This window comes from Triticum dicoccoides, chromosome 5B (genome assembly GCF_002162155.2).
Source record: "Triticum dicoccoides isolate Atlit2015 ecotype Zavitan chromosome 5B, WEW_v2.0, whole genome shotgun sequence".
NCBI lineage: Eukaryota > Viridiplantae > Streptophyta > Magnoliopsida > Poales > Poaceae > Triticum > Triticum dicoccoides.
In genome coordinates this window covers 246672738-246698680 of record NC_041389.1, presented here as the reverse complement: position 1 = coordinate 246698680, position 25943 = coordinate 246672738, and the positions used below count along the sequence as shown (strand labels likewise).

General features: G+C 45.0%; 1 protein-coding gene and 1 long non-coding RNA gene across 2 annotated transcripts; both read left to right on the top strand.

Annotated features, from left to right (window-relative positions):
* The first annotated feature begins 15742 nt into the window (after positions 1–15742).
* LOC119309353 (probable purple acid phosphatase 20) lies at positions 15743–24908 on the top strand. The gene is made up of 4 exons (XM_037585374.1): positions 15743–15928; positions 16823–17002; positions 23665–23959; positions 24055–24908. The coding sequence occupies exons 1-4, from the start codon at positions 15743–15745 to the stop codon at positions 24906–24908; spliced, it is 1515 nt and encodes a 504-aa protein (XP_037441271.1).
* LOC119308241 lies at positions 18019–21446 on the top strand. The gene is made up of 3 exons (XR_005149941.1): positions 18019–18262; positions 18861–21030; positions 21104–21446. It is a non-coding gene; the product is annotated as an uncharacterized LOC119308241 (long non-coding RNA).
* Positions 24909–25943: the final 1035 nt, after the last annotated feature.

Below are 25943 nucleotides of genomic sequence, written 5' to 3'. Positions count from 1 at the left end.
ACTCATATACACACGCATATACTTACCCCTATGAACGCGCACACGCACACCCTACCCCTATGAGCACCTCCGAAAGACTGAGCCGGCATATCATCTTGAAATTTACGAAGTCACCATAGGCACATCATCGTCGACGGGAACGTCTCCTAACACGCGATAGACGCGAGCAGCAGTCGCCTCCATAGGTGCTTGAATTCCAAGGAGGGAGAGGGTAGCGGTTCTCGAGATGTTGAATGGTCAATGATGCATCCTCAATTAGCATGCAGAGGGAATTAATTGGAGAAGCAGAATAGAGCCAGCACGATGTGAATGCAACAGAGTATGGACTCTCATATAAAGGCGCTCCACCACTCCAATCCATCTACTCCTAGTCTCTATGCAACACTGTTCACTCCAATCCAAGACCAAGTGACCAGAAGCCACAAGCACCTATGGAGGCGATGGACGCGAACGGCAGTCGGTTGTGCCAATCATCCAAGACGCCGGCCTGCAGCCTCGCAGCAGCGTTTCCAAACGGTGCTGGTGACCGTCGGCGTCGTAGCCCTCGCCGACGCCGGCTTCGCCTCTCGCATGGATGACATGATGGTTCACTCCATCCGCAAGTTCACCGCCGTCAAGAAGCACACGGACGACCTTGTCGTACTACTCCAGCCCGCGCGCCCAGGCTCTCCATTGCTGCCACCCTCATCGGCCTCCATGGTGACGAACTCTTTCAAGCCCTGGTGGCCCTGGAGGCGTCGGAGGTCGTGATGAAGAATGTGCGCCTCAAGGCCATGCTCACCGTGTAGCGCCTCACCATGCAAGAAACCGTCGAACGTCTACGAGGAAATCGTCTACATAGGCCACTACAAGGCCAGCGAGGAAAAAAAGACGTTGGCCTTCTTCTAGCGACTGGAATCTTTGGACGCCATTGTTTAGAAGCACGTCGACCTGGCCATGAAAGCCGCTGCTACTTAGCCACCATTCGGTGGGCCGGCGCCCTGAGTCGAGGAGGTGGACATCGTCGATGGATGCATCACTTCTTCTTGCCTCCTGTAACCAGCACTGCATCGCCTCGTGGGCTTAATGTTTTATTAGTATAGTGCTCCCTCCGTTCCCAAATATAAGTCTTTCTAGAGATTCCAGCAAGTGACTACATACGGAGCAAAATGAGTGAATCTACATTCTAAAATATGTCTACGTACATCTATATGTTGTATTCCATTTGAAATATCTAAAAAGGCTTATATTCAGTAACGGAGGGAGTATATATCATTTTTATTCCAGTCGTAACATTTTCACTGTGTGGTGGGGCCTCAGTTGAGCAAACTGACCATCGGCAAATCCCCACCCCGCCCACCGAGCGTTGGCTGAGTTCAGAATTAGAAGAGAGAAACGGGGGAGAAGAGCTAGCTGTAGCACGGACGCTGTTGTCAGATGGGACTCGTGTTGATAGAATAGGTGTACTGAGCACTCGTACCTCTTTTTTTGAGGTACAAAGTAGTCATATGTCTAGTACCACTAGTTGGGTGCGTGCGACCTATACCTCTCATCACTTTAGGTCTCCTTTTCGAACCGCAGCTACACTTCACAGTACATATTTTTTCACGCATTTATCCTCCTATATGTACTCCTAGGCTATTTACATGTGCTCCCTTCCGCCGACATGTGGGACATAGAGCATCTGGTTTGTAGTGCATGCACGACTCGGGGCATATGCCGGGGTACTTTACATTTCAGACCTCATGAATTACATGCAAACTACCCGCAGAAGAATAAATAAATAAATGAATTACTACATGAAACCATATTATTTTCGTAGAAACCGGAGCATGTTCATTAAATTTTGGACATAACTCGTTTATAAAAAATGACCGGGCCTAAACCAGTCTAAGGGCCTCTTTAATTCGCAGGATATTGAAAACACAGGAATGGAGAAAGTATGATGGCGATGAACCAAGACGAAGAGAACTCTAACTCAGATTGAGGTTAGAGTTAGATTCTAACCCTGAACTAACTCTAAACAAAAGAGGTGTATGGATGTTAGGGTTTGATTGACAATAAATGCTCTTTCTCAATCATTTGACTACTTTGGACCCTATTTCCTGCCGGATTTGGTGTGGCCGGCTCTTGGGTGGCCTCCTCCCGCTCACAATTGACATAAACAAACCATCTTTACAAATCAAGCATGCAAGACATGACAAATTTTACTTTGTCCATACAAATGAGGTATCCCACTTAAACATACAAGTCGCCAATCAAGCTTCACAAAAAAATACACTCCATGAAACAAAGCATGAGCTAACTCATCATGGAAGTCATTCACGATAGGGAGGGAGCCCGCAGCCCCTCACGCACCCAGGGAGGAGCTCGTCATCATCGCTCAGGAGGAAGGCTCTGTAGAGCCCAAGCCCCAGGAACCCCTCCGACGCCGGCGCTTGCGAGTTGAGGTCAACACTGGCATGGGTAGCAGGGCCGCTTGCCGACGACTGCGAACCGAATCTTTGGGCCTCTAGAAATGATGCAAGCCTCAAACTGAAATACCTAGAAAGGTGAACTGAATCTTTGGGCCTCTAGAAATAATGCAAGCCTGAAACTGAAATACCTAGAAAGGTGAACTGAATCTTTGGGCCTCTAGAAAGATTTATTACCTCCTCAAGCAGCATCAAAAATTCCATGCATGCACCACAAATCTATACCAAGTTTAATCAGGATCTACTTTTCCAAATCAGAATTAGCGCTAGAGCGAGCAAGATCAATGATATGGCTGTGAGACAAAGAATCAATGAACAAACTCACCCCTCTCGCGACCTCCCTGGTAGATGCTCCGCCACCACGCACGACAGAGGGAGAAAAATGACCGATGAAGGGGGAGCGGGGAGAGCTTCAAAGGTCGGAGGGAGAGGCGGCCGGAGGAGGGTGGCGGAGGCCGGAGGGAGAGGGCGGCCGGAGGAGAGAGAGGGCGAGTGACGGAGCGGCGCTTGGGCGGGTGGCCCGATGGGGAACAGAGAGGAGTCGTGTGACGGGGGGAGGAGGGAGCGATCTGGTGTGGGCAGGGGAGATTTTTTTTAGTTCTCTTTTAGTGGGCCCGAGGAGAACTAACCCAATTAGAACCTCTCCACCGGGCTAGTTTTTTTAGCTGGGTTAGAGCAAACTAGCTCAAACTAACCCCTCCTGTTTGAGTAATTTGAGGCTATTTCAACCCAAACTAGCTCTAACTCAGGGATCCAAACAAAGAGGAATAGTACTGTACATGCTATAGTCTGGACCGTAGCACATTGTTTTTTATGGCCATATCACCACATTGTTTTCTACTGCTGGTTCACTGGGCTACCGTGGTTCGCACTGCTGGTTCACTGGGTTGTCGTGTTCGCACTCCTCTAACGTGAGTAGTAGTACTAGTATATACTACATGATTCTTTGCTCCTTCTTACTACGTACTTCACCGACATGTGGGAGAGCTAGCATCCGGGTAGATGTGTCATGCACCAGATTAGAGTGCGGAACGAAAGGGGGGCATCACCCCGGTCGTAGCGCCAGTAATTCATGACTATAGTGAGTAGTCATATCACAAGTATTTCCGGTAGTAACGCACCGTCAAATCGCACAACCCGACCTTTTCAGCAGTAAGTAAGTTAAATCCGCTACTTCCTCACCCTGCTCACCTCTCTGTCAAACCGCCTACGCAAAAACTGTCGCGCGTACTGCCCGGAAAAGCCGCGCCCTCAACTTTTAACTACGCGAAAATAGTTTGAGCTTGTTCGTTCTATATAAGTACTAGTACCGTATGTTTATTCACCCGTGGGGTTGTTCAATGAATGGAGGGTCGCGGAGCACAAGTGAACAATACTACTACTAGTAGTAAGTAGGAGTCATACAGTTAGTCACCATAAATAGAGAGTTTATTTTCTTTAATGCCACGTACACAAGAGAAAGAAAGATAATCACTCCAGTACTCCCTCCGTCCGGTGAAAAGTGTACATCTAGAAATTTTAGGACAAATTATGGAGTGGAGTAAGAAATGCATTGGGAAGATAAAAGCCACCGTCTCTCTTCTCTTTAATTACCCAACCTCTAATGAGCTAAGTGCATGTAGAAATTAAGAAGACTATGTATAGAATGCTATTGATCGTGATTACCGTGTGATGAGAGAAAATACTTTAAAGTGCATTGGGAACATATATGTATGCAGGGGCCTGAGCGCTTGCTTTACTAGGGTTGCTCTCTTCATTCTATCATCCTCTCCAAATCTAAACAAGATAGCGGTAGAGACATTTTCTCTCTGCTCACTGCTGGTCACAGATCCGGCCGGATCCCTTCGGCCGGTGTGTGTAGAGGACTAAAAGGTGCATCGTTCACGCGATCATCACCGACGAGGGAGGAAACCCACAGCTGTCGGCAGGGCCCGATCCTCTGCCCGTGCCATTCTCTCCGACACAACGCCGGCTCGGGAGGTCCTCCGACCCTTCTTCCTCCCTGCCGTATTATGCGCAGATCGGACCTGCCATCGTCGACATCACGATGACCCTCAGGTACAAGTTCTTTGAAAGCGGCCTTGGTCTACTGCCCCAGCTCCCCACGTGTCTGCATGTGCATCTTTTTCTACTTCCATCAGCTCTTCCAAATCCACCTAAATTTTTAGTATTATTAGAGGTAAAGCTACTTCATGCACTCGAACCTAGGACTTGGTTCAAACAATGAAGAAGGGGGGGGAGTCGTAGCATGAATCTAGGACTTGATTCAAAGAGGAAATAACAGGGGAGAGTAGTAGAGACCGGATACCCAACCGGTCTCTTGGTTGAAAAGGGAAATAATGGGAAAACTTAGTACAAACTGGATAAGGAACAGATCTATTATTGGTTGAAAAAAGGATAGAAAGTGGCGGCTGGTGGGCAAGTCAACATATTATGTCCAGGATTAGATTTGTTTCCCTCACATAGTAAAAGGTCTCCAGGATTTTGCTGCCCTCACATAGTAAAAGGTCTCCAGGATTAGATTTGCTGCCCTCACAAAGTAAAAGGTCTCCAGGATTAGATTTGCTGCCCTCATGTAGTGAAAGGTCTCCCGGATTAGATTTGCTGCCCTCACAGAGGACGAACAAACTCGGCATCCCCACTTTATGCCTCCTTGTAGGTACATTGTACTGATGTGTCCACTGTCGCATGTCCTTATACCAACCTTTTGCTGTTGTTAATGTAAGGGCACATGTAAAATGAAGCGATCACACTGTTACCTTAAGGACATGTCTAACCAGTGTTATTGTTAATCTAATGCCTCCAGTGAAATGATGCAATTAAACTATGTTACAAATGGTACTCCTGCTGTTTTCCCCAGTATGATAAGTAAGTTGCTTCTTTACGCTGCTGAGTGACCTGGTGTCCCCACGGTCCCATGCCCTTAAACCAACTCTTTGTATAGTTGTTGTTGATTTACTATATCTCGTAAACAAGCAATGCCACCATTAAAGTAATCCCATATTTGACGAGTGTCATGGTTGATCGTAATGCTTCCAGTAACATGAAGCATTGTTGATGTTTTAAAATTTCTACTGTCCTTGCGTGATTGCCATGAACATAATTATGATGCTTCTTTTCATTTCGTGTATATTTCGTATATTCTTATTGACCAGCAATTGTTTACTTTCTATCTTTTTGTGCAGATAGGGATATCCATTTCACCTTGTTGCTATTGTGACCTTTTGGTGAACTGCACAAAACACTTTTTTTGGAATGAGTGTCTTGTGCAGTTCAACTAAAATGTCACGTGGGCAACATCTCTCAATTTTGGTGGAATTGCACAAAATGATGATTGGAGTTTCCAAAATCTCCATCAAATTCTGTTGGTAATCTCGTGCAACATTTTATTAGCTTTTGCAAGGTGACCATCATTGTCACCACAATGGCACTTTATTTTTAGTGGAACTGCACAAAAGGATAAGGAAATTATAGTTGCACCTTATATGAGCAAGACAACCAACCTTAATGTTCCTGAATTTTAGTGCAACTACTAAAGAAGAACCTGCCAGCTCACGAGAGCAAGTACTTCTTGCTAGCTGAATGATGCAATCTTTCCTTCATTTCAGGTGAACTGCAGAAAAAGGCGCATGAATTAAATCATGGAACTCCAGGCTAGCCTCATCCAAATGGATTTGCAGGTTCACCACATCGAGTCATGGCGGCATAGGGCCCCTCACACCGGTCAATACTGTCCTTTATCAACATGATTGTGCTTTGTCATACTGTGCTAATGTTCTATTTTAAATAAAGAGATTCTATCGCAATCTTTTCTTGTTTTGGAAATAAAGTTTGCTTCAACTAGTGCCACTGTTATAGTAATCATGCTCTTTCTTATCTGTGCAAACAGGAATACTCAATTACAGATGTTGTGATGGTCAAGAGCATTCGGCAAGTTCCTGGGTTGTATGACACGGCTAGCCAAGATGGATTTAATCCTGATATTCAGTTTATCAAAAGGCTCTAATGGGTTGGTTCTGAATCTTGCAAGGTGGGAATCAATGAGATGTGTAGGCATCTTTGTTATACTTATTGTTTGAATCTATTTGTTGGTTCTGAATCTTGCAAGCTGGGAATCAATGAGATGTGTAGGCATCTTTGATGTACTTATTATTTGAATCTTATTTGTTGGTTCTGAATCTTGCAAGCTGGGAAACACGGCATGATGATGCAGAGGACAGCAACCATAATAAACAGTTCAAACTTGGTAGTATTATCTGTGTGAAAGTGCGACAAATGTGTTGATCGTGTGCGTCCTGAGAATAATTATTCTAATCGTTGTGCATGTTGATCCCGTGGCACTGATAGAACGAGCCAATGCATTGCTTGTTTTAAGAATAAATTTCTATTAAAGCTAATTAAATTTAAGTAAAGTGACCACTAACACTTGTTATTACAGTACCAATACAGACCCTCTCGTGAACTGACGTGCGGCCAGAATAGGTTTCTTAATGGAGGCGTTTGAATGCGCCGAGGGTGCATGTTCTGTCGCGCATGCAGCGGGCGAGGGAGGGGTAGTAACTGTTGTCGCCTATACACACTCAGTTTACTGTTGAATCCAGTTCCCCAAGAGCTAAAAAACGAACTGCTATCGCCGCCTATTCACTCGTTCACTTGAAGAGACTCCAATGGCGATCCGAGGGGTGTGCCTGCTGGATATGGACTTCAGCAAGGAGTTCACCTTTGAGTTTGCCATTAAGTCCCATGGCTGCACCAACTTGAATGTGATGTACACCAATGATCCAGACTCGGTGAAGCTCTGCCTTGCAGAGTTCAAGCAGTACCTACAGGACGAGAAAGCACAAGGTCACAGGGCTAGACCTTGTGCCCATCCATTCGTCTCCTGACAAGGACCAGCGGATTGCGGTCGCCCAGGTATGCGTGCGGGACGAGGTTCTCGTGTACCACTACTGCAGGGCCATCAGAGGTTCTGGAGCATTTGCCCGTTTCATCGGCAGCGCCGACTGCACTTTCACTAAGGTGGAGATAAGGAATATCGCGATGATTCGTCCATCGGATGCAACAAGCTTGTCGACATCTAGAACGAATACAAGATCATCGGCAACGGGCAGGAGAAGGACTCCATGGTTGACCTCGCCGAGACCATCATTGACCCCTGCTACGCCAACATGAAAGAAGACAACGATACCAAGGACCTGAACACGTGGGAGGTGCCTTTGAATCTAGCCTACATAACCTACACGGCCAAGGACGCATGCGCATGCTACGACATGTACAGGCAGATCTTGGACATGAGGGTGTGTCTGCTTCCCGTAACCGATGAGTACACGGACAACTGCAGCGTCATGATCAAGTGTGCCATGAAGGTCTAGATGTTTTACTTTATCTGTTTATAAGCACCTTTATCATCTGAGCATTTCATGCATTAGCCTATGTGTCACAATTATCTGTTTTATCCGAAATATTTCTTCTAAGAACCCATTAACCTGTTTGCTTTTTTAGTGGCTATTTGCTTATGTATGTAACTAGTTCACTCGTCTATTTTAAAAAAAACTAGTTCACTCAGCTGCCGTGCTTTGAATCTCCTTCCTCCCAACATGTTCCCCTCCTCAGGTGGACCCAGCAGGTCTTGTACACAGATATATGGGACCAACCACCTATCCATTTGTATTTCTTTGTTTTGATCAATCTTTCGTCCTCTTCCTATACAGCGGATGGCCATCATAGCCTATGGCATTCGCGGGCCATCCCTCTACTCCCACACATTGTCCGGCGGCGACAACTCCACCGGCCCACCCTGCACCCGAACAAGTCAACCCTCGTACTCCCCTCCGCTTGTGTATTCCCCCGCTCTGGTTTGTTCAGTCCGAGGTCTTGACGTTGCTCTCCGCCTTGGTGCCCTTGCCGCGGCGCCGCCGTCTGTCATTCCAAACATGGTCAGCAAAACACGAGGAATCGGGAGACAACTGTTCGTCGAGAGGCTGACAGTCCCAGGCCTACCAGGTCCATCGCTGAGGTTTTGTTGTTTAACATGGGTAGCCCATGACATGTTTCAATGTTTTTTGGATCCAGCAGGTATCAAGCGGCCTCTGGGACTCCCAACCCTAGCTTGTCTATAACATCAGCGGCCCAAGTTATGTTTGTTTTTTCAAGACGACGCATAGCTCAGTTCTATTTTCTATAAGAATGCAAAACTGAACCTATGTTTTCCATTCTATAACAGTATATATATATATATATATATATATATATATATATATATATATATACATATACATATTTATATCTTATTTTATATATAATAGAAACAACATAAGGTTCCGTTAAACTTGTCATTCGTCCAACCATTTTATAGACCTTCCCACTTTCTTTATTTTTCGTTTTCACTAATCCTATATCTGAATTTTCTCCCACTTTCTTTTCTGATGTAAACTGAGTTTTCTCCTAGTACGTTTCCTGGAACCAACTCAACTGTCCCACGTCTAGCCTAAAAAATAATAATACCCCAGGTCCTATTAACTCATCAAATTAAAATGATATTTTATTCCATAAATTGAAAGTTCTTACAAAATAATAATAATAATTGTTTATATATAACTTGGCAAGTTAACTCCTAGTGATTGCGTACATAAGCTTGCAAAGATTTTACTGGCCAATGCAGTAATAGACGTGCAATCATGTGTTTATGTTTTATGACATTTCTTCGTCCAGCCCAACATGATATTTTCACCCAGCCCAACAAGTCTATGGATTTCGAGAAAAATGCAAATGGGCTTTAAATTCTACCATATATATAAACGGACTGCATAGATGCTACATCATTATTTCACCCAGCCCACTAAATGGACTAAAAAACAAATGGATTGGCTGACATGTGGGACAGTAGGTCGAAGCCTAAGCAAGGCGTTGGATTTACATCCAACGACCGGCATTCTTCTTCAATCAATTGTTTTCTTCCCTCGACGCTACCGGGGCCGCCTGCTCCAGCCTCTGGCGTCCAGCAGCGTTGTTTTGTGTGCCTCGCAACGAAACGCTACCCCGTTGACGGCCAGTCCATCCCTCCACTCCGCACCCCCTGTTATTCTCTGCCGAGTGTAGGCCCACCCCGCACCCGAACCAGTCAAGTTTCCCACTCCTATCCGTCTGTGACTCCACTGCCGCGTCTTCCCCATCTCTAGGTCGTTCTAGTCTGGGGCCTCGCCGTCGTCCACCGCCTCGCTGCACTCGGCGCGGTATGGTCAACAAATGAGAGTCATCGGAAGAGGACTCTACATGGAGAGCCTGACGGCTGGGACCCACGAGGACATGGTCGCACGCAAGGAAAGTTCCTCCTTATTAAGTCGTTTCCTCCCCCTAACAGTTGGGACCCACCGGCTTTATCTTTGCATGGAAGGAAGTGCCTCCTTGTTATGCGAAAAAATCTCTTCCTCCCGATGACAGCTGGGACCTAGAAGATTTGGTGGCTAACTTGTGGGCCTACTAACCAGACGTGTACGCAGGGCTTTGTCAACTTAATCAACAAATGATTCTAGCATCTGGACCATTGGATGTTAATCAAACAACCGTGCTCCTTCTTCAACCTTTATTCTTGCTCCTATCTCCCGTGGGCGGCAGTGCTGCCGTGCACCCGAGCCAGTCAAGTTTCCCACTCCTCTCCATCTGCGACTCCAGTACCGCGTCTTCCCCATCTCCGGGTCATTCCAGTCTGGGGTCTCGCCGTCATCCATCGGCCTTGGTGCGCTCGGCACGGTGTGGTCAACATGGTCAACAAACGAGAGTCATCGAAAGATGACTGTACGTGAGAGGCTGACAGTGGGGACGCACACGCCCATGGACGCATGCATGCAACTACATCCTTTTTACCCTGAAAAATAATGTTTTCTCCCCCTGACTGCTAGGACCCTCTAGCTACATCTTCGCACGCAAGGAAGTGCCTGACAGTCGGGACCCACCTGGTCGAAGCGTTCGTAGCATTGTCATTCTGGTCGCGAACGTGTACGTACATACGATCGGTCTGTCTGCAGGCTGCAGCGATGAACCGTGGTCGTGTAAGGAAGGGCAGTAGAGGCGCGTACGTAGCATGTCACGCAGTACCGTTAATATCGTGTACACATACGTACAGCGGCCAGGGTGCAAGAAAGTAAATACGGCCACGTACGTACATACAGGCGAGGTCTCGAACACCTACTGGCGCATACGTACGGCCAAGGGTCGTGTACATGGCTGGGTCGAAATGGAGAAATTGCGTCGTCGTGTTCATGTGGAGGCAACGCAATGCGTCGTGTTCATCGGGAGGCAGCGGAATGTGTCGTGTTCATCGCGAGGAAACGGAATACGTCGTGTTCATCGGGAGCCAACCGGCTTGGATGGAACAGCCGATCAAAACAAGGCATGGCGTACCGCACAACAGAGGAAACAGCCTTGTGTTCGACCGGCTACGGTCGAAACTGTAATCTGTTCATCTGGAGGGGTCTGGCAGACCGCAAAATGGAGAAAATGGACTTCTCTTAGACCTTCTACGGTCGAAATGGGGTCCTGTTGATCGGGAGGGGTGTGGCGTACCGCAAAATGGAGGAAACAGACTTCTGTTGGAGCGCTACGATCGAAACGGGGTCCTGTTCATTGGGAGGGGTGTGGCGTACTGCAAAACGGGACTCCACGGGATACTGTTCATCTCCATTGTCGACCTCCTCCAGCCTCCACGGCCTACTGTTCATCCAGCGTCGACCTCCTCCAGCCTCCACTTGCGACTGTTCATCCACGAGCTCCTGTTCATCCAGCCTCCACCGCTCCTCCACCGGCTACTGTTCAACCAGCCCTTTCCACGGGGTCCTGTTCAACCACCCCTCCATGGGCTATTGTTCATCTAGACCTCCACCGGCTACTGTTCAACCAGCCCTCCACGGGGTCCTGTTCATCCAGCCCTCCACGGGGTCCTGTTCATCCACCCCCAACCGGCTCGATCGGGGTCCTGTTCATCCAGCGGCAACAACCTCTACTACCACGGGGTCCTGTTCATCCATCCCCCCCACCAGGAACTATTCATCCACCCCCCTCCCCCTCCCCCCGACATCTCTCACTGTTCATCAAGAGGCAGCAGGTTCGATCGACTTCAGTTAGCAGCAGTAGCGAAGGAATCGCTCAATCGGGTTCAGCTAACAACCATCGATCGATCGCTCGGATTTAGTAATGCGTAGCAGCAGTGCAATCGCTCGGGTTCAGTAGGCGAACGCCTCGCACGGTTTAGTTAGAGCCCAACGCCTCGCACCCACGCGCGTACGTGTACGAGAGAAATGTGCATCGCTCGGCCCCGAACCACCCACCGTAACCGGGAACTCCCCGATATTTTCCTCGCCCTCGCTTCTACCACGGTTTTTTACTTCATGGACGGCCCAAAGAATGTCATGCAGCTGCGTCTCCGGCCCGCCTAGGATGAAAAGCCCATTTTCTTTCATGATTTTTTGTCATAGAAGTAGGAGCCCACCACATCTATGATGATACCGGGTTTTGTCACAATTATCGTCATAGAAGTGTCATAAGCATGACAGAAAAAGTTTCGTTCAGCCCAAAATGTCATGGTTGTGTCTTTTTTGTAGTGATTCCAACTTATCCATGGTTCATACTTCGAATACTTCCGTAACTCCAAAAATTCCGAAAAATTAGGACAACCTGGGCAGTTTGCATATCAATCTTATGTAAAAAAAATAGATCAAAATCATGTTCCTATGATGTTTAAAAATTATTTTATTGGGCGCAAAAGTTTCTATTTTTCGGCAAGATCAAATCAACTATCACCGTAAGCTATCCCAAAGGTCTTACTTGACACAAACACTAATTAAAACACCAAAACACAATTACTAAAGAGGTACTAATGTGTATTTTATTAAAGAACAGTAGCAAAACAAAAAACACAAAAATAAAATTGGGTTGCCTCCCAACAAGCGCTATTGTTTAACGCCCCCTAGCTAGGCATAAAACATAGATCTAGGTATTGTAATATTTGGTATGCAATCCATAAGTAGCTCTCAAAATAGATTCATATGGAAACTTAATTTATTTCTAGGAAAGTGTTCCATGTCCTTCCTTAACGGAAATTGAAATCTAATGTTTCCTTTTTTTCATATAAAAAATTGCACCAATCGTTCTAAGGAAGGGTCTACCAAGAATAATAGGACATGTAGGATTGCAATCTATATCAAGAACAATGAAATCTACGTGCACATAATTCCTATTTGCGACAATGAGAACATCATTAATCCTACCATAGGTTTCTAAATAGTGGAATCGGCAAGATGCAAATTTAAAGAGCAACCATCAAATTCACGGAAACCTAACACATCACATAAAGTTTTTGGAATCGTGGAAACGCTAGCACCCAAATCACACAAAACATAGCACTCATAATCTTTCATCTTAATCTTAATAGTAGGTTCCCACTCATCATAAAGTTTTCTAGGGATAGAAACTTCCAATTCAAGCTTTTCTTCAAAAGATCTCATCATAGCATCAATAATATGTTTAGTAAAAACTTTATTTTGATTATAAGCATGAGGAGAATTCAACATGGATTGCAACAAGGAAATACGATCTATCAAAGAACAATTATCATAAATAAATTACTTGAAATCCAAAAGAGTGGGTTCATTGCTACCTAAAGTTTTGACCTCTCCAATCCCAGTTTTATCAATTTTTGCATCAAGATCTATAAACTCTGAATCATTGGGACGCCTTCTAACTAAAATTGACTCATCTCCAGTCCCATATATCAAGATTTATTTTAGAAAACAAAGATTCAATAGGAGTCACATCAATCACTTTAAGATCTTCATCATTGTTTTCACGAAACTCCGGCTTAGCGGCCATCTTATTGACCAAAGTAGTTTGTTTATCAGAAATTTGGCCAACTAAATTTTCAAGATGTGAAAAATAAGATTTAAGACCATAAAATTCTTTAGACATATCATCGAGCTCTTTATTCATATACTCCATAAAAGTTTTCTGCTCCTTGAGCTCGTTCCTAAAGAAACTATTGTCCTCAAATTGTAGAGTCACGAAACTCCTAGTATTATTTTCAATTTCTTCCAGCCTTTTAAAGTAAGGGTCAAAGCTCTTTGGTTGATCCATCAAGGCAATCGAACGCATGAGCGCACAAAAGCAAACGAAAAGATGAACGAAAGAAGGCCGAAGAAAATGGCAAATATTTTCAAAAATCGTTTTAGAAGTGGGGAAGAGGAAAACGTGAGGCAAATGGAGAATAATGTAATGCAAGAGATGAGAGTTTTAAGATGGGTTCTTGGTATGTCTTGACTTGGCGTAGATCTCCCCAGCAACGGCGCCAGAAATTCTTCCTGCTACTTCTTGAGCTTGTGTTGGTTTTTCCCTTAAAGAGGAAAGGGTGATAAAGCAAAGTAGAGATAAGTATTTCCCTCAGTTGATAATCAAGGTATCAATCTAGTAGGAGAAGAACACGCAAATCACCAATACTTGCACAAACAATCAAACACTTGCACCCAACGCGATAAAGGGTTTGTCAATCCCTTCACGGTCACTTGCAAAGGTGAGATCTGATAGAGATAGATAAACAAAAGATAAAATATTTTTGGATTTTTTGGTGTATAGATTTGAAAGTAAAGACTGCAAAAAAGTAAATTGGAAACTAATATGATGGAAAATAGACCCGGGGGCCATAGGTTTCACTAGAGGCTTCTCTCTTGAAGGCAAATAATACGTTTGGTGAACAAATTAGTGTCGAGAAATTGATAAAAAAAGCGCAAAGTTATGACGATATCCAAGGCAATGATTATGAAATATAGGCATCACGTCTGTGTCAAGTAGATCGACTCCTTCCTGCATCTACTACTATTACTCCACACATCGACGACTATCCAGCATGCATCTAGAGTATTAAGTTCATAAAGAATGGAGTAACACCTTAAGTAAGATGACATGATGTAGAGGAATAAACTCAAGCAATATGATGTAAATCCCATCTTTTTATCCTCGATCGCAACAATTCAATACGTTTCTCGCTACCCCTACTTTGGCACGGGGTGAAATCATGCAATATTGAACCCAAAGCTAAGCACCTCTCCCATTGCAAGAAAAATCAATCTAGTTGGCCAAACAAAACCGATGATTCAAAGAGAAATACAAAGATATCAAATCATGCATATAAGAATTCAGGGAAGATTCAAATAATATTCATAGATAAGCTGATCATAAATCCACAATTCATCGGATCTCGACAAACACACCGCAAAAGAAGATTACGTCGGATGGATCTCCAAGAACATCGAGGAGAATATGGTATTGAGAATCAAAGAGAGAGAAGAAGACATCTAGCTACTAGCTATTGACCCGTAGATCTGAGGTAAACTAATCACACTTCATTGGAAGGGCAATAGAGTTGATGTAGATGCCCTCCGTGATTGAATCCCCCTCCGGCAGGATGCCGGAAAAAGCCCCAAGATGGGATCTCACGGGAACAGAAGGTTGCGGCGGTGGAAAAGTGTTTTCGTGGATGCTTCTGGTGGTTTGTGAATATATGTGAATATATAGGAGGGAGATCTAGGTCAGGGGGTTACCGAGGGGCCCACAAGGTAGGGGCGCACACCATACCCCCCCTGGGCGTGCCCTCCACCCTTGTCGCTGCCTCTTGGCTCTTCTGACTTGCACTCCAAGTCTTTTGGGTGTCTTCTGGTCCAAGAAAAATCATCGTCAAGTTTTATTCTGTTTGGACTCCGTTTGGTATTCGTTTGGTATTTTACTCTATCAATGCCGAGAGGGGCTTTCTGGGCATGCTTGGTAGTATAGATTGTATGCACTGGAAGTGGAAAAACTATCCATTTGCTTGGCAGGGGAGGTACAAGGGCATGTGAAAGGTGCCACTGTTATACTAGAAGTTGTGGCTTCACAAGATCTATGGATATGGCATTCTTTCTTTGGCATGGCTGGTTCTCAGGATGATATTAGTGTTCTTCAGCGGTCTCCGGTGTTTGCAAGGCTTGCAGAAGGGCACTCCCCGGAGCTCAACTTTGAGCTCAATGGCCACCATTACAACAAGGGATATTATCTAGCTGATGACATCTATCCTTAGTGGTCCACTCTTGTGAAGACAATACCCAATCCGCAAGGAGAAGAGACAAAGGTTTGCCCAAATGCAAGAGAGTGCTAGGAAGGATGTGGAGCATGCTTTCGGTGTGCTTCAGTCTCGGTGAGGTACCGTTCGTAACCCAGCACTGACATGGAGTACGAAGAATCTTTGGAAGGTGATGACTGCTTGTGTGATCATGCACAACATGATCGTGGAGGACGAGCGCGATGGTAGCATCTACAATCAAGGGTTTGCTTTCCAGGGTGAAAATGTTGAGTCTGAGCATCCACCTCCCGCAACCTTTGAACAGTTTGTCGAGTTTCATCGGGAGTTGCGTAATTGGCATACTCATGTCCAGCTCCAGGATGACTTGGTTGAGCACGTGTGGACTCACATTAGCAACGAGTATATTTATGAGTTTAATTTCTTGTCATGCAAACAAATTTTGATTGGGTTTTAAGACTATTTGATATTGTTTTCTTGTCATGCAAACAAATTTCAATTAGATTATAAAGACTATTTGGGAGCTATGTTTGATTTGAACCATTTCATATGCATCATTTTATTTTATCTACCGTGTTGGTGAATGAACGAGATGCGGTTGAAATGCGGCCGTGCGTTGGGCGTCCGTCAGCCGCATCCACGACTCCGGTCGGACACGGCCCCACTGCCACCTCCAAACGGACGAAATCCAGACAAAACGGACGTCCATTTGTGGTCGCGTGTTGGAGTTGGCCTCACACGCAAAAATGTTCAGCATGGCGGTTGGGCCTGTGCGCACTGCGGTTTTTCGTCAGCCCCTACCTTAAATTGGGACCACAGAATATAAAGACAGGGCAGATTTTACATCACCTGTTGATGGAGGGCGGTAGCACCGTGCTAGGGTAAACATCACCTCGCTGACCATCTTCCGGACCGCCGAGGCCAAATTGCAAACTTGAGCGAACGCGCAAACCGCCCCTGGACCTGCGGAGCATGGCTCTCACACGTCGGCTTGCTTCCCATCGCTCAACCATAGACGCGGTCGACGACGTCCCTCGTCTACGTGTGCAGGAAATGAAAACAAGTCACCCAAGTCACCGCCGAAGCTGACAGACGCCAACGTCCAAAAGTCAGATTTCAGACCCGAAACACATCCAATTTAAACTGACTTCCTTCGTGGTTGCCCACTAAATCATGCGATTCAGCGGCGTGTCCTGGCTCTACTATGCCTGGTTATTCTCTACTACACTATATACTTATATTAACCCTCGGACCCTCGTGTTCCTCTCTCCAGTTTGCTTCCGTTCTCTCGACCACGGCAACGGGGAGCACAGCGTTGGCTCTCATCGTCCTCGCCGCCTTCGTCTTGTCCATGCTGTCTACCTCGCTCGCCGTCACCTCGTCCTACGTCCGGCCCAGGCCGAGGGCGACGCTCTCCTTGCCCAAGGACGCCGGCGGTCCGACGCCGACGCAGGTATATGCTTTCCCGGTTGTCGTTCTTGTATGGAAGTTGTTTCGAGCTTCCGGTTCCTGGAAAATGAAATCCAGTATGCATTGGTGCATTTCCCTTTCATTTTCCACACCGTGAATATATGTTTTGGGTGGTTTGCCCTTCGCTTCTTTTGGCGAACTCAAATCAGTACATGGGGTGAAAGAAAAGGTGATTTGGTGCAACGGTATGATTATACCAGAATCATACTTCATGCTTCATTTTTTTTCTGCCCGGTTTCCATAAATTAACCACGCAACTCTCTTCTTCTTAATTAGTCGATAAGGCAAAACTTTTTCCTTTGTTTCAAAAAGAAAATACTTCTTGCTTTATGTGCTAGAGCGTGGTATTCGTTGTGATCATGGTGTCCATCGTCCATCGGTCCATGGATAACAATAGTAGGCAATTTCTCTAAAATAGAACACTAGGAAGTTAAGTTATTTTTTGAACCATACTAGGAAGTTCAGTGAAAGGTGGCAATGGATTATGCTTCTTGGATACCGGTATCTTGGACCAACAGCATGACTGGAATCACACGAGGAGGCCAGCAAGGATCGCTTAGAGCATTTGCTTACTGTCAATCGCTCAAGAAAGCGAACGGAACAAACTGCTCGGCTTCTTATTTTGCACTAGAAGCAAGCATATCAAACTTGCCTAATTTGGTCATTGTCACCTTGACGTGGCTACTGCTTCTTCACGTACACTACTCGTAGTCATTATAATTGCTCATTGTCCGTTTCGAATAGAAAGACAAATGGTTCATCGCGGACTGGGATCAGGTGACATGCCTACAGCATGTCACGCTGCAACATGCAGCCTCCAATCCGCCCTCCAATCTCCATCCAACGTTTTCCAGCGATCCAAGGCAAAAAAAAAAAAATCCCTGGCGATCAGACTTGGACCAAGTCGTGGTGGTCTGCCCGCTCGGAACTAGATGTGGCGAGGAAAAGGAAAGATTGGCGCCGAGAGTTGCCGTCGCAGAGGACAGGCAGGGCCGCGCCGCCGCCGAGGAGGACCCGCAGGGTCGCGCCGCCGCCGAGGAGGACCTGCAGGGTCGCGCCGCCGCCGCCCAAGTGAAGCGCTCCGCCTCGCCGAGGCGGTAATTAGCGCCGCCGAGCCCCGCGGGAACCAGCTCCGCCGAGTCGCCGGGGAACTAGAAGAGCGCTGTCGTGCGCCGGGTAGCAGTGACTTGCCGCCGCGGTCCACGGAGGAGCGCCGCCCTGACCACCACGTTCGGTTTCCCAGGTCGCCTCTCCTTTTCCTTCACACCAGTTTGATGCTTGTGCAGTTTGGGTTCAGAGTTAGCACGGTTTGGATTAGTTTCGTTTCAGAATTAACTTATAATATGTGTAGTTCTATGACTTTGCATCAATATCATCACTGCACCAAAACAAGTTAAATTACGTGTAGTTCTATGAGTTTGCAACAATGGCGAAAATTGAGTCCACTAATTTATCATAGTATACTACAGATTACTCCGTAGATTGGAAATACTACACCTTTTTGTGCCCTCTCTTGGACATAATTGACTGAAGCCTTGGTGTAGCGTCCACTGTAATTAAATCTATCCCTCGGTCTCTTTATTTGTCAAGGAAAAAAAATATGTGATATCTGTTTAGCAACGCCCCAACAAAAGTTTAAGGATGGATAAACTCTGGATCCATCATTTTTCCTATGTAAACTAGATGGCATACTGAATCATCATATTCAGTGTGAGTGTATGAGTTGTTGTACCATCCTGACATGTATATACAGATATATCTTGACATGTTGTACCATCCTTGCTACCGGAACCGATAAGATTGCAGTCCACTAATTTATATACTTTGTTTTCGTTTGGCAGAATTGAATGTTGTGCAATGGCAGAAATTGGAAAGAGGACACCCAAAGTTGGTATGAGGTTCAGAGATTCGGAAGAGGCTTGGGAGTTTTGGGTAGATTATGGGGGTCACATCGGCTTTGATGTGAGGAAAAGATCCACAATCAAAAGCAGATGTGATGGTGTGATTACTTCACGCTAGTTTGTTTGTTCCAATGAAGGCCATCGAAGGAAAAACCAAACAGATCATGAACCAAAACGTATTAGAGCAGAAACAAGAACCAATTGTAAGGCTCATGTGATTGTTACATATGATCGAGTTGCCAACAATTTTGAAGTCACCGAAGTTGATTTGGAGCACAATCACCGCCTTCAATTGCCACAAACCTGCCACTTGTTAGCATCACAAAGGAAGATTTCAGAAGTGCAAGCTTTCGAGATAGAAATAGCCGATGATTCTGGAATTATGCCAAAAGCTTCACATGAGTATGCTTGTCGTCTAGTTGGTGGCCCTAACAACCTTGGTTACACTTGCCGTGACCGAAAGAACCATTTGCGAAGCAAGCGGCAGCGGGAGTTGGCTTATGGACAGGCTGGAAGTATGTTGAATTATTTTCGTGACAAGCAGGCTGAGAATGCAGCATTCCAATACCATTTGCAGTTGGATAGTGAGGAGCATATAGCCAACATATTCTGGGTTGATGCTAAAATGCTACTTGACTATGCACACTTTGGCGATGTTGTCACATTTGACACTACATTTGGCACAAACAAAGAGTATAGGCCATTTGGTATTTTTCTTGGGCTAAACTATTTCAGAAAAACAATCATTTTTGGTGCTGCATTGATGTTCGATGAAACACGTGACTCCTTTATATGGCTCTTTGAGACTTTTCTAGCCGCACATAATGGAAGGCAACCTAGAACTATCTATACAGATCAAGATGTTGCAATGGGAAAATCCATAGAAAAGGTCTTCACAGAATCATATCATGGATTGTGCACCTTCCATATAATGCAAAATGCTGTCAAACACTTAACTTCTGTGAAGGGCGAAGAAAAAGATGGAAGTGGAAGAGAGAGATGAAGTGGAGGATGAAGAAAAAGAGCCTCATATTCTCATAGATTTTGGTGCTTGTATGTATGGCTATGAAGACAAGGTAGCATTTGAAGAAGCGTTGCCAATATGAGGCTCAAAGTGCATAAGCAAACTTGGTTAGATAGTATCTACAAGGTGAAAGAAAAATGGGCCGAATGTTATATGAGAGATGTCTTTAGCTTGGGAGTGAGAAGTACACAATTAAGTGAGAGCTTCAACAATGCATTGAAAAATCATTTGAAATCAGATTTTCATATTCTTCGATTCTTGATGCATTTTGAGAGGACAATGGCGGTACAAAGAAGAGCTGAATTAGAATCTGAATTCGATGCAATAAAGAATATACCAATAATTAAGATGAAGACTCCTATGTTGGTAGAAGCAAGCGAAGTATACACTCCGATTATTTTTGAGGCTTTCCAAGATGAGTATGAAAGATCAACGGCTGCATGTTGTAGAGCATTGGATGGAAATAACAGATTTGTTGTTGCTATTGCGAGGTTGCATGGAGATTTACAGTTTGAGGAGGAGCGCATAGTGGTAGGTGATCCTTTGACCAAAACGGTCTCATGTAGTTGTGGGATGTTCAATAGGACAGGAATCTTGTGTGCACATGGTCTAAAAGTGCTTGATTTGCTGAACATAAAGACATTGCCGGCACATTATGTCTTGAAGAGGTGGACTAGAGAAGCTCGCAGTGGAAGTATTCAAGATAGACAAGAAAGGAATGTGGTAGAAAATCCAAAAATGGAAGCTGAACTTCGATACAAGGATTTGTCTCATAAATTTCACAAAATGGCACAAAAAGCAGCCAACTCTCCACAATGTTGTATTCTATTGGATAATGCACTTGATTCTGTCGCTCCGCATATACATGATTTACTCAATGCATCCACTAGTGCCATGAATGAACTATGTAAAGACAAAGAGAATGTTTGACCCAAATGTGCAGCAAGTAGATGAGTTGCTTAGATCTGCACGGCTGAAGAAAAAAGAGGTTCAGTCAAAGAACTTAAGGAGAAAGAAAAATTGGCTTGATAAGTTACTCAAGGGGAAGCACAGAGTAACTAAAGGACCAACAAACAGGGAGAAAAGGTAAGTTGCAATTGGTACATGATATGTTGTTGTTGCTCATTTGTTAACTAATTACAGTGATTTTTGTTCTCAGCCACAAAGGAAGAAGAATGGTGTGCAACAAAAGAAAAAAGATGGTGTGCAGCCTCAAGTAGAAGTGGAGAAGTATGACAACAACAAAGAAGTAAATTTGGTGCTTCAAGAGTGCAATAATATTATGAGTTTCACCCAACTCTTGACGGCTGACCATGGAAGCTCCTTAGATAATATTTTGTACATGGTGGTGATGATGATGATTATCTGTTCTAGCATGGAACTTGTTAGATACAGTAGTATTTTGGACATGGTTAACTATAGTAGTATGGGGTTAACTATATTATTTTGTAGCCTAAGTGTACAAGCAAGTGGTACTGAATTTGGATGTATTGACCTTTTGAATTACAAGCAAGTGGTACTGAATTTCAATCAAGTGGCACTTAGTTTGTATTGTTAAATTACTGCTTTTTTTGTTGCTATATGACCGTTGTTTGCATACACTTTCTTTTTGTTTTTTTATATAGCTAAGTTTGAAAATAATACTGAATTTCAATCAAGTGGTACTGAATTTGTATTGTTAAATTACTGTTGTTTTTGTTGTTATATGACTGCTGCTTGCATACAATTTTTTTGTTTTTTTATAGCTAAGTTTGAATTTAATACTGAATTTCAATCAAGTGGTACTGAATTTGTATTGTTAAATTACTGCTGTTTTTGTTGCTATATGACTGCTGTTTGCATACAATTTTTTTTGTATAGCTAAGTTTCAAATTTAATTTATGCAAATTCGGTAAAAAAATATAGCTGCTGTTTTGTACTGTATAATGACTGAAAAGTTGGTGATTCTATTGAACAAACTCTGAAAACAGTAGTATGATGCATTTCTCCTGTGTAGTCTGATCGTCAGGTATTTTTTTTGCCTTGGATCGCTGTGGAACGTTGGATGGAGATTGAAGGGCGGATGGCAGGCCGCAGGTTGCAGCGTAACATGCTGTAGGCATGTCACCTGATCCCAGTCCGTTCATCGCTATAGTACTCCTGAATTCCTGATGTGCACATGTAAATTGAATATGCCAAGCATAAACCAGGGCCCTGCATTCCACATAAGTTGCTGCCATGTAGTCTTAAGGAATAGTTTAGTTCGTCATCAAAGAACAAACCGGTGCATAATGTGTGCTCAGTAAGGAGGATTTTCTATTTATAGTCAACTATTCCCTCCGTTCCTAAATATTTGTCTTTCTAGAGATTTCAACAAATGACTACATACGAAGTAAAATGAGTGAAACTACATTCTAAAATATGTCTACATACATTCGTATATTGTAGTCCATTTGAATGTCTAAAAAGACAAATATTTAGGAACGGAGGGAGTAGAAAATTGCTATTATAAGTCGACTCAGTTGCATATTACTCAAAGTTGCAACAAAAGTTTGTATATGCACATAATCTCTACAGTTGCACATTTCTAAGCAAAGCTTGTTTTACTCCCTCTGTAAGCTAATATAAAAGCGTTTAGATCATTATTTTAGTAATCTAAACGCTCTTATTATTAATTTACAGAGGGATTACCTAACTTCTATATAGAGAATCAGCATACAGGATCGTGGACTTAAAGATTTTCCTTTCGGATGACTAGCAAATTGATTGCCCAGGTTTTTGTATTGTTTTTGAAGACCCCTTTAGAAGGAGGTGGATTAGCCATTTCTACTATTTACGTTCATTCTAGAACTGAGTGAGATCGTATTAGTGCATGGAGTAAAAAGAAAAGAAGTCAATTTCCGTCCATTCCTTTAGGAACGGAGGGAGTGTTTTTTAGAATTGGTGATCGCATAGAAACTACTTAGATTATTTTTTCTGCAACAATAGCAAATCAACATGAGAAAAAGATCAACAAAACTTAGGTGGCTGTAGAGCCGATCTGAAGACTAAACCGGCATCTATGCAAGACGTGTTGGGTTGTGTGCATCTAGATCTAGCTATGATGATGCCTGATTTTTCAAGGTGTGCAAAACTCAACAGAAAACCAAAACCAGACAAAAAATCAAACTGAACCAACAGTTTCGGTTTTTTAGGTTTCAGTTTCAATTTTGAAATCTGAAAACCATCATTTCGGTTTTGTCGGTTAGAAACCAAAAACCATTTGGTTAAACCAAATTAATCAAAATTGAGATTTTTTGGGTTCAAAAGCGTAATGAGCTGCTATAGTACAGTACTTTCTACCCCATTTAGTGCTTCAGTTTATATGATTATTAGTCTGACGGCTTATCCAACGCCCCTTCTATATTCCTTTCTAATTGTTTTTTATCATTATGATATATATCATGTATTTACACGTGGAGTGATGTGTTTGCTCAAAATTCGCATCAACTTTGGTTAGTTTTGTCATTACCGAAACCAAACCGAAAGTAAATGGTTATTACCAAAATCGAACTGTATCTATGTATAAAACCGTATAGACCGAGTATAAAAACCATATAAATTGAACCGAAAAAACTGAAGGCAGACCCTGACTGATTTTGCATGTATTGACTGTACCGACCGGTTGCGATGTTTGAGCAAACAAGAATTCCATTTTTCGAAATGCCTAGCTTGCCAATACTTTTTGTTTACTACTTTCAGGTCCATATATCGACTGTTGGCCATGACGAGATGAGGGTGACATGGATCACTGAAGACGATGCACCGGCAGTCGTGGAGTACGGCACGACCTCAGGCCAGTACCCATTCTCAGCGACAGGAACCACCACGAGCTACTCGTACCTAGCCCTCTACCACTCGGGGAACATCCACGACGCCGTCGTCGGCCCACTGAAACCCAGCACCACGTACTACTACCGGTGCAGCTCCGACCCGTCGCGCGAGTTCTCCTTCCGGACGCCGCCGGCCAGCCTCCCCTTCACCTTCGTCATCGTCGGTACTGCATCGCATCACATCACATCAAATGCTCTTCAGTTTCGCCTTATTTATTTCGGTCTCTGGTAGTTTCATGCTTCGGTGGGCGTCCTGCAGGTGACCTCGGACAGACCGGCTGGACCAAGAGCACGCTGCAGCACATCGCGGCCGCCGACTACGACATGCTCCTCCTCCCCGGCGACCTGTCGTACGCCGATTTCCTCCAGCCGCGCTGGGACTCGTACGGCCGGCTCGTCGAGCCGCTGGCTAGCGCGCGGCCGTGGATGGTGACCGAGGGCAACCACGAGATCGAGAGGATCCCGCTCCTCGAGCCGCGTGCCTTCAAGGCCTACAACGCGCGGTGGCGCATGCCGTACGACGCCGGCGACTCCCCGTCGGGGTCGAACCTCTACTACTCCTTTGACGTCGCGGGCGGCATGGTGCATGTCATCATGCTAGGCTCGTACACGGGCTTCGAGGCCGGCACGGCGCAGCACGAGTGGCTGCGGGGCGACCTCGCCAGGATCGACCGCGGCAAGACGCCGTTCGTGGTGGCGCTGGTGCACGCGCCGTGGTACAACAGCAACGAGGCGCACCAGGGGGAAGGCGACGACATGCGGGACGCCATGGAGGCGCTGCTCCGCGCGGCGCGCGTGGACGCGGTGTTCGCGGGCCACGTGCACGCGTACGAGAGGTTCACGCGCGTCTACGGCGGCATGGAGGACCAGTGCGGGCCGGTGTACGTGGCCATCGGAGACGGCGGGAACCGGGAAGGGTTGGCAGACGAGTATATCGACCCACAGCCCAAGACGTCGGTGTTCCGGGAAGCGAGCTTCGGCCACGGCAGGCTGCAGGTGGTGAATGCGACACACGACGACGACCAGCCGGTGGTGGCCGACCAGGTGTGGATCGCCAGTCTCGCTTCTAACCCGGATTGTAACAATCCAGCGGGAACGGGGGCTCAGGCCTGAAGCATTTAACTCGATGTTGAATGGTATTGGATCGGTATCGAATACTCTCAACTCTTGTACTCGTTCGTGGTTAAATAGTAATCTCACACGTGTAAATACAAATCTTTCTTCGGACTCGTAGAACATCTAACGATGACTACAAGTATTGAAACGAGCCGAAGGCACGCCGTCGTCATCGGCTCATCGCCCCTTCCTTTGCCGGTGCCAGACAAAACTTGTTGTAATAGATAGTTAAGAAGTGGTCGTGCTAAGGGCTCATAAAACCAGCGCACTAGAACAGCAATCGCCGCCGACGAAGAGTCGCGTAAATCAGAAGGATCCAACGTGAAGACACGTGAACGTATACTCGATCCGAATTCCGAATAGATCCACCAAAGACAACCACCGACCGAATCCTGCGAGATCCGCCGGAGACACGCCTGCAGACGGCCTCCGAAGATACTAGACGCATCACCAGGATAGGGCTAGGCCGGGAGAACCTGATTCCATCTTCAGAGAGCCGCCGCCGCCTCGCCTTGCTGATCAAAACGCAAACCCTATAACATAACTCAAAGTAATATCTAAAAAGAAAGCCCTCCGCTGGCAAAAGCCGAGATCCATCGCGCAACCATGACCCTATAACCACCGAAGACGAGGTGAACCAGCGACAACGCTGGTAGGAGGCAGAGGAACCCTAAGCTTTTTTCGAGAGAAGGCGGCGGCTGCATATGAAGGAGGCCGATTTTTTTTTTTGCAATCTAATATCTAAAATGTTCAAGTGGTAAGAATCTTTTTACATCAATATGATAATACCTTATATAAAGGACAAAAATGAAAAATATTTAATTCATAATAATGATATAAAATAAGTCATGGCCAAAAGAAGTCATGGCTTTGTTATCCTTTATTTGCAGAATATGTAACAAACCTTGTATTTCAAGTAGTGATTCAAGTTGAAGATTCATGTTACCTATAATATCTAAATAATTCATGTCTACTATGTTATTTCGTTTGACATTATGTTACCGCTTGACCCGCGAACAGAACTCTCTCTCT

Coding starts and splice junctions, on each gene's coding strand:
- LOC119309353 (XM_037585374.1), top strand. CDS start 15,743: ATGCACAACATGATCGTGGAGGACGAGCGCGATGGTAGCATCTACAAT. Junction 15,929..16,822: donor AGGATGACTTGGTTGAGCAC/GTGTGGACTCAC, acceptor TCCTCTCTCCAG/TTTGCTTCCGTTCTCTCGAC. Junction 23,960..24,054: donor CTTCACCTTCGTCATCGTCG/GTACTGCATCGC, acceptor GGCGTCCTGCAG/GTGACCTCGGACAGACCGGC.